This window comes from Letharia columbiana (genome assembly GCF_014066305.1).
Source record: "Letharia columbiana isolate WasteWater2 chromosome Unknown xfSc0000000_s0, whole genome shotgun sequence".
NCBI classification, from domain to species: Eukaryota; Fungi; Ascomycota; class Lecanoromycetes; order Lecanorales; family Parmeliaceae; genus Letharia; species Letharia columbiana.
The window spans coordinates 148,444-158,009 of NW_023501148.1; the positions used below are offsets into that span (position 1 = coordinate 148,444).

Below are 9,566 nucleotides of genomic sequence, written 5' to 3' on the forward strand. Positions count from 1 at the left end.
CGACTAGTATCTCTACTCTTTTATTCTTATTCTTACTTTTACTAATATTACGAGATTTTAAAATATTAAGATTATATTAATATTAATTAATCTCGCTATAGATAGTTAAATAGTTATTTAATATTAGACTTTAAGATTTACTTATTTTTAATATTATTAATATTAATATTTTATTTAATAACTAGAAATTAAGAATATAGAATAAGCTAAGTTATAATAATAATTATTATCTTTTAAAGATTTTTAAAATTATTTATATTATAATATAGTTAAAAGAAGAAGCTATTAAATATATAATACTTAGATAATAATAATATCTCTATTTCTTAATTAACGATCTTCTTAATTACTTATCTAGCTTCTATAAGATATTATTAGATATTATTTATTACGCGTATCTTTATACTTATTAAATAATTAAATAAAATAAAAAGTTATTCTCTAAGTTCTATATAAAGTTTATAAAATATATCGAATATATATATAAATATATATATATATCGACGAAATTATAAAAGAATATCTAATATTAGATATTAAAGATAAGTTAAGTTATCGTCTATAAAATACGCTTTAAATATATTCTAAACTATTATTATTAGAATTAAAGAAATATCTAATCGATATAAATTATTATTTTCGAGTCTTAAATAAAATAAAATAAAAAAGTAAAGATATTTATTAAATAATATATTAAAGCGAGAATTAAAGATATAAGTAGATTATATAATAAATATACTATTATTTCTTACTCTAATTTAGAGAAATATAGATAATAGATATAAATATATAAATATATTAGATCTATAAATAATATAGTTATAAGAACGCGTTAACTTTATAAATATAGTCGAAATTAGTATAGACTCGATAATATCTCGAATATAGTATTTTTAGATAAATTAAAATTATTCGATATCTTTAGAATAGCCTTATTTTTTTATTCGAAAATCGATTTCGTAGGTCTATCGTTTTATATTAGACTTATTAAGTAAGCTTCTCTTATTATTATATATCTAAAGGGCTTTCGAATTATAATACGTTATCTATAAATCTTACTATCGCCGTTAATAGTCTTAATCGATATCGACTAAATAATATTCTATAAAGAAACTTATATTAGAATTATTTAATAATTATTTAAAGTTTTAGCGCTTATAACTCGATTCGACTTAGAAATAACTAATTAATTAAATCTTATTATTTTATAAATTTTCTTATAATTATAAAAATAAGTATTAAATAGCTATTTAATATTAGACTACGTTTTTAATTACTATTTATTTAATTCTTTATAGATCTTTATTAAATCGAAGATCTTTAATACTTTAATAAAGTGCTATTAACGATACGCTAGCGAAATCTTCGAAATACGATATTACTATCGTCGTCGTCGTCGAAGAAAAATACTAAAATAGTCTAATATAGTATATTAAAAATTCTTATTTTTAATTAATTTTTAACGATTAATTAGATTATAATATACGCGTAATTCTTTTAAAAAACTATAATAAGAAAGTTAAAGAAGAGTTTAGAGAATCTTATTAATACGTAGATAAGATATATTCTATATCTTTTAATTCTCTAAAGAACTCTTAGTAAATCTTCTCTAGTTAAGGTCTATAGAGATTATAAATATTTAAAGAAATAGAATAAGTAATAGACGTATATCTTCGATCTATTAGCTATAAAGACTATAGCTCTTTAAGAGAGAAAAGTATTATTATAAAGATATTCTTAATATATTATTTAATTCTATAGCCTAGTATCTTAACGAAGATATCTTCTATTATATTATATCTTCTTTCTATATATATAATTTAATAGTCTTATTATTCTATTTATTTTACTTATATAATATATCTCTATACTAGTTTTAATATTTTTTAATACTCTAAATTTTTATCCTATTAAGAGTCTATTATAGATATTTTCTATATTATCTTTTCTATCTATTCGATAAACGTTAACGCCGAGATAATAAATTTAATTGAGATTCTTCTCTTATATTTAATAGCTTTCTTATATTAATTATTAAATAACTCTACTACTAATAATTTAATATATCTTAAATTACTACTCTATTTATTTTTAATAAGAATAAATTAGATTAAGCTTTAAAGTAGTAAAAAAAAGCTACGAAAATTAATAAGAGATAAATATTTTTTAAAAAATGTAATAATCTTCTCTAGCGTATTTTATTACTTTTTAAATATTAATTAATAATAATTAAGTATTAAATAGCTATTAGTTATCTTTTAAATAATCTATTTCTTATTTTATATATTATATTTAATCTTATATAAATTACTATTATCTAGAAAATACTTCGAGATAATATTAATTTATATATCTCTATTTAAAGTTCTCGCGATTTTTATTAATACTCTATAACTATATTAAAGCTAAAAATCTTTATCGCTATTATAATCTATATAAAAATCTTTTACTTTTCTATTATTTATAATTATTAGAAAACTAATAAAATTATATCTATAATTTTAATAATTATAGAGAAAATAACTTAAGATTATTATATTCTTCTTTAAAAGTATATATATATTATTTAAATCTTACGTAAGAGAATTATATAATTATTAAAATAGATTAATATAAGTAATTAATATAATATAATAATTTTCTTTTATCTACTAGCGAGATTTAAAAGAATTAATTTTTTTTAAAATCTCGAGGTTTTATATAATAATTAATAAATATATAATTAAAAAGATAGAGTATATATCTTATTTTATTATAGCTTTAGATAAATTAATTAAAAAGAAATATAAGCTCTTTATAATTAATAATAAGAATTATCTCTATAATTATATATAATATTTCTTAATATAGAGAAATATTAATTATAGTATTTAAATTAACTATAAATACTCTTTTAGAAAATATTATTCTCTTTATAGATAACTATTTTATTTACTCGAAGCTGGCTATAGCTCTAAGAGATAAAAGAATTATAGTATATAAAACTATAAAGCCTACTCGACGAGATCTCCTAAAATTATATATTAAAGATAAAATAGATATTTACTAAGAATATTCTTTACGAAGTTTTTATTATAATAGTTTAAAATAATATTCTTATAGTAGTCTAATAAGATAATAATCTTATTTTAGAATTTATTATTAAATATAATATTCGAGAGATTAATAACTATATCTTTAAAAAAAGAAAACGTCTTAATAAAACTAATATAAATACTTATATTACTTTATCTACTTTTAAGAAGAATAAAAAGAATATCTAAAAGAAGAAATTTAAGATTTTTAAGCTTTTCTACTATTATAATAAGTATATAAGAGAGATAAATCGATTTAATACTTTAATAACTATATATACTTTCTAGCGAATTTATAATTATAATTAAATATTCTTATTTTATTAATATTTAGATAAAAGTCTCGTAAATACTTTTAAGCTCTATAAATTAATAGAAGTTATTTAAGAGTATTAGAAATTTCTCGAAAATATAATAATAGAGTTATTAAAAGAAGAAGATATCTATTAAATAAGATTAAATTTTATCTCTATCTTTATACTATTAAAGATATTATAAAATAATTATAATTAATAAGACTTAAAGATTATTTAGACGTATTTTATATATTATAAAAATATTTATAATCGAGATTTTAGATAAGAGATTAATAGAAATAGAAATAATACTTTTAAGATATATAGAGAATATAAAGTATATTAAATCTTTTTATATTATAAAGAAAATTATATAAAACAATTTTATAAAAGAAAAGATATATTAAACTCTATATAATAGATCTAGATTATATTTATTAAATTATATAAATATAATAAGATAATAATCGAAATAATAGTACGAAGAAAATAATTTATTATCTCTCGACGTTTATCGAATACTTTCTATAATCTAGCTTAAAGTCTTTATTTAATAAAAGACTTTATAGACTTACTTTGATCGCTAACTCTAATTAATAATATATCGCGATCGTCGAAGATATCCTTAGAGCGCATTTTTACAGTTTTTAAAGTTTCTGGCTAAACTCGGGTATCTTTCGATGGTTAAGAAATAAAGCTATTATGTTGATTGACTTGGTCTAAAACTCGATATTGCCATCTTGGCGCCAGAGAAGAATACGGTGTTCTATAATAGCAGATATCAGCCCTGGATTTGTCGATATATCCATTACAATGCTTGCATATCTTGGGTATAAGGTTATTACAGCGTTATCTTCGTTCCGTAGAGCAGTGTAGCGATGTCGGCCCCACATGCCACCGTTGCGAAGCTGAGCAAATCCTCTATAACCCCGTACTCCCATTATAGCATACTAACTTGGCTCTACAGGATCAACTCAGCCACTTCTAATACTGTTCGCCGGATCCATGTTTAGTGGTGGAGGAGTCGCGACCGCGACTAAGGGGAGATTGGAGGGCTGTAAGGCGACAGTAAGGTGAAGGAAGAATCCTGCGATCGTTGCGCTACGTACATGCCAGTGATAGTTATAGCGATTACTGAAATCATGAATTGCAGAAGTCGAAAAATGTGCGTCGCCCGTTGTGGAACACCGTACTGCCCAATCATTCCGCAAATAGCGACGAATCTTGCTGAGATGGCCGCTTGCAGCATCCCACCGCCAGACATCAGAAAGGATAGCAAACATGTCGACCGCTCACTCAGATATATGTTCTTTAGGTGGCCCACGTCCTTTCTCCTCCCTTAAAATCATCATATCTAATTGGCGGTCTCGATTACCATCAACGAGCAAGAACGATGTCTCCCTCGCCACAGAATTCCAACAACGACGAAGAAGGTAGAAATGCGGCTTCAAAGACTCCGTATCTTTATCTTACTGACTCTTACGCGCCTCCAGAAACAAAGCTCCATCCAAGAGCATCGAGTGCCTCCACGCAAGGTCTCAAAAAGGATAAGAGGAAAGCAACTTCACGACAGAGGATCTTAGACGGGGCGACTATGCATACCCGCTCCATGAGCATCAAGGGTGACGATAATGGGGCGACTATGCGTACTCGCTCCAAGAGCATCAAGGGTAACGATATGGCGTCGGACCTGTGAAAGCTCTAGAGCCCTTCTAACATGAAAGCAGATAATCCAACATCTCGTGCCGATCACAACCGTTCAGTGTCACGAGGTCGTACCGCTACACGGAGACGCTCAGTCGGACTGAACTCTGCGTCTACTGCGCATGGCCCCGGCAAAGGCGAGATGTCAGACCCCTCCGTCGCTTCCATTCTACGACCGAGACCGTTACCGAAGCAAGCCGCCGAGCGAGATACTCTCCACATGCCTCCTTCGAGCGATCTTGGGAAGAAACGTGGCGGTGTTGGCTCCCCGAGCGGCCCAGGGATCTCTGGCAATATAAGTCTCACCTCAGCACTCCCGAGACGAGAGTTTTCCTGACCCAAGCCTACGTAGACTGGAGCCACAGGAATCGACTCGGACATCTCAGAGGATCGGGAGGACCGCCGACCTTCGGCAACGACTACAATAGCAAGACGACCGGCACGCAAGGCCTCTCGTGCTCGTCCCGCGGGGAAAATATGGTCCTGGGCCTGAATCACCTGCTCTAGCTCGATCTTCGGTCTGATTGCCGTTGCTGTAACTTTAGCCTACATGACAGGCTGCGAGTCGCCGTCGGTTGGGATCCAGAAGTCTTGGGACCTGGTTTTGCAGGCCGGGGCTGGAGTCACGTCGGCATATATCTGGGCACTATGCGCGACGCAGCAGCTCTACCAGCGCTTGCCTCCCGTTCGTGCCGCTCCACGCTACTCATCAGGAGAACGATTGAGCGTCGCACTTGGCCAGACATACACTGATCTGTCACAAGCCCTTGCCGCGAGCGACTCGCTCTACCAAGCACCTGCGCTGATCAGCCAAAGACGGAGTGAGGCACTGAGGTTTCGGCTTCCCGAAGGATCCCTCACTCGGAAACCTTTGCAGCTTTTCCTCCGGCAGACTGTACACATAGACGAGGACCTGCTCCGTCTGATACTCTATCTCGGCCAAATCTCGACTCTCACCCTTCGGCAGCAGCAGGAGACCACGGACACACTGCGCTTCATCCAACGTGTCGAGTACTTTGGGACATTTCAGATGCTCCGGGTTCGCGTTGTAGGCGTTTCAACCCAAGAGTCTCAGCTGAAGACCCGTTTGGAAGAGCACTTCCGTTACTTGAACGAATCGATTCGGGTGGCCCAAAAAGCGGCTCACCAGGTGTTGCAGCAGTACGTGACCCTCGCCTCTACGACCGAAGCGATCCGTCAAAGCTCCCTTGGGGATGAGCAACGCTTCCTATTCATCAAATCGGAGGCGGCATCGCAGTTGGGCTGGGTCAAGAAGACATCGGTCCAACTGTTCGGATTAGCGGAGCCGGAGGATCTGGTAGAGATCAGCCAGAACGTGGAGCTCGCCCGTGGCATCCATAACTGGACGCAGAATGTGGTGGACTCCCTGCAGCGCGTGACGTTACATCTCAGTTACGCAAAGGCCAATATAGGATTACTTGTGGAAGATCATCAGCCACAATAGCACGGTCACATGGGACGTAGCAGATAAAGATCGTAAGATCACGGAGTTCCTCGCTCAAGTTTCCGATGGTGTAGAGCTCTTGACGTACAACACGGCCGCGTACGATCAGCTACTGTGGGACGGGCATATCTAGGGAGATTCCGAGCGAGGTCACGTCCGGGAGCAAGGTCTGATGAGGACGCTTTCGCGTGTGAACGTCATGGAATTCTAGAATCTACCTCTCTTACTTAATCCCACTTGCTGTCACCAAGGCCCCGTGATCCCACTCCACGTAGGCGCTCATATCCACCGCGAGTACAGACACGCGAATCTAGTATATCCCAAACTTTCTATTCAAACGATACACGATCCTGGGTAGCACGAACACAACCAGGACGCATAGCAGCAGATATTGGACGCTTGAGAAATACCAAAGTACAGCAAACCCCAAGATCACAGTCCAAAGAAGATGCTCTTATAGTTGATGTGTCCATATGCCGACGTTTTGATAGTTGGTGAAGAGATAAAACCCGGTGTACTTCTCCAACCAGTCGACCAAATACCACACCGACAACAGGAACACGATCACGCGGATTGCCGGATACTGCTGCACCAGTGATCCGAACCATTTCAGATAATCCTTTGCGTGGGTGTCTCCCTCCTCTATATTGCTTTCGGGTCTAACTTCACGATACTATCCCGGCGTGGTAGTTGGAGTTGTTACGCTCTGGCTTTCGCTCCCGTTTCGCTCTCTAATGATACGAGATCCCGTTAGTAAAAGAACGCGACCTTTCATAGCCTTGTGCTTAGAGTGCCTTATATTGGTCCCGCCGAGCCGTAATCGCTCTGTGCCACATTGTCCGCCTGCGACTGCGCGGCTTTCTTTAGTCGCCCCGGATTTCGGCTTTTGGCTCGACCCCTTGGTGCCATCGTGCCTGATTGAGATCGATCGGAATCGTGCGAGGTAGATGTAACGGGTTGAAGATGAGCGAGATGTTGGTTGATATGGCCGTGGGGAAGTGAGTTTAGAGGTTGATGTGTGAGAGGTATTGCCTAACAGGACCCTAAGATCTCTTATATCATGATCAAAGCAGTTTGACTCCTTTTCGTGATCTTTTTTGTCGTATGATCAAAGAAGTCTGGCTTCTTTGAGTTACCTTGTTTGTGGGTTATGTCTAATTCTATATGAGACCATGTCTCGGGGCTTGCATAATCCCGATGGGCTCACTAACGCAGAAACACAGTAAAGCATTACCGAAGCTAGACATTGGATATTGATAGTATCTCTATCGGGCAAGCATGTTCTGACCTCTCACGCGGGAGACTACCCGCCGCGCTGCTTTTTATGTTCGCGGGCAAAAAGAAAGTAGCACGCCTTTGTTCACTAACAATAAATTAAGCAATCGCAATCCGTGTTGATCCGGGAGACTATGCTATATGGCTTTATGGCCACCTATAGAGCGCTTAGTCACAGTACGTGATGTCGCCTGATCTAAGCAAACCCGTCCACGCTAAACCCTCGCCAATGTATTAACTGGTGTCTTCATTTCCAGAGCGGCTGAGCTAGCTCCGAGGTCGCCTCTCCGGTGTTCCCGCGGGGCTTTTGTTCGTTGCCGGGTTGGGGGTTCCCTTGTCAAAGAGCCGCTTCAGATGGGCTCTCCGGAATGGTTCAATCAGGTAGGCGCGGATAAGCTCCCCGAGTTCGTTTATTTTCGACATTTCCGCCATTTCCCTCAGAGCCCGCTGACGTAGATTTTTGAAAGCTTCCACGTGGTATTCGCCTGTGTGTGTGAAGCGATTATTCAGGCTGGGTTCGGTCAGCAACGTACGGGGACGAGCCACTGCCGTCCGGACTCACAAATTGTCTGACAGGTATTCTTCCAGAATACACAGGCTTCCTATCCCAAACTCTGTGCAGAACACATTCAGCTTCTTGCCCTGTGTACTCCACGTGCCGAGTTGATCCAAAGGGAGAGGATTCCCCTCTGTATCATGGACGCGCTCCTTCACCAGCTCCTCAATTTCTTTCTTCATCCGGGGTCCGATCCGCCCGGTCCCTTCGGGATGCTTCAACTTGGCCAAGTCGAAATAAAGGAGCATATGCAAGAGCCATCGGGCCCGATCCTTCGTCTGACGTGACTGCACATTCAACGTATAACGCAGGACGGCCAAATGCAAGTTGGCTTCGTCGTAGTCGGGCTCTGCCACCTGATGAATCAGGCTGCCTCGGTCGTCCAGGAATTGTGCAGGATCCGTGCCGTGCTTTTCCACGGGTCTCCGGTAAGGCTCGGGCACTCCCAATGATTCGAGGTTGGTCAAGACTTCCAACTGATCCCGCGGACGGGCACGTTTCGGGGTCACACGTCGACGTTTAGGAATCGGCTCATCGGGATCGTTTGCTTCGTTCTCTTCGTCCCCGGAGCCGTCGACGAGGGTTTGGTTGCCGTGGTCGTAGACCATCATAGACCAGAGAGTGTTTTGGCGCTCTGTCAAGTTTTGTACTCTCAGCGTAGCACAGCAGTGGTGATGATAGAAAGCATATAGATTCAGTGGTGGGGGTATCGGCTATTATGTAGCTGATGGAGAATAAAGTACTACTATTTATAGCTAATTATATAAAAGAAATAATAATAGAATATATATAAAAGAATATAGAAGAGAGATATATATAGAAGGAATTAGATACGCTAACACTCTTTCTATCTAGTAATATTTAAATATCTCTATTTTAAGATTAAAATTATATACTATTCTAATTTATTAATTTAAATCTTTATTTACTAAACTTATTATATTAATAAAATTATTAAATTTTATAATAATTAATACTTTAATAAGATTATTAATCTTTATATCTTTTATAGATATACGAGTAAAGACCTATAAATTAAATTCATAATTTTTTTTTTAATTAGAGCTGTCGAGTAAATTTGATAAGCGAACTTTTAATAGACGACATTTAAATTCGTTACCTTTAAACCTTCATAGGACTAAATTTAGTAATTCTTTTTTTATCTAAAAGCCCATAGTTCGTTCTATAATCTTAAA

General features: G+C 35.6%; 2 protein-coding genes across 2 annotated transcripts; one reads left to right on the forward strand and one right to left on the reverse strand.

Annotated features, from left to right (window-relative positions):
- Positions 1 to 4,763: 4,763 nt before the first annotated feature.
- Positions 4,764 to 6,539, forward strand: HO173_012906 (uncharacterized protein; the record flags this gene model as incomplete). The annotated part of the gene is made up of 4 exons (XM_037314736.1): positions 4,764 to 5,040; positions 5,098 to 5,373; positions 5,427 to 5,529; positions 5,582 to 6,539. 4 exons carry the CDS (start codon positions 4,764 to 4,766, stop codon positions 6,537 to 6,539), a joined length of 1,614 nt encoding a protein of 537 aa, XP_037158363.1.
- A 1,542-nt stretch (positions 6,540 to 8,081) lies between these two features.
- HO173_012907 (uncharacterized protein) lies at positions 8,082 to 8,981 on the reverse strand (the record flags this gene model as incomplete). Its single annotated transcript, XM_037314737.1, has 2 exons — positions 8,082 to 8,325; positions 8,377 to 8,981. The coding sequence occupies 2 exons, from the start codon at positions 8,979 to 8,981 to the stop codon at positions 8,082 to 8,084; spliced, it is 849 nt and encodes a 282-aa protein (XP_037158364.1).
- Between the last annotated feature and the right edge of the window lie 585 nt (positions 8,982 to 9,566).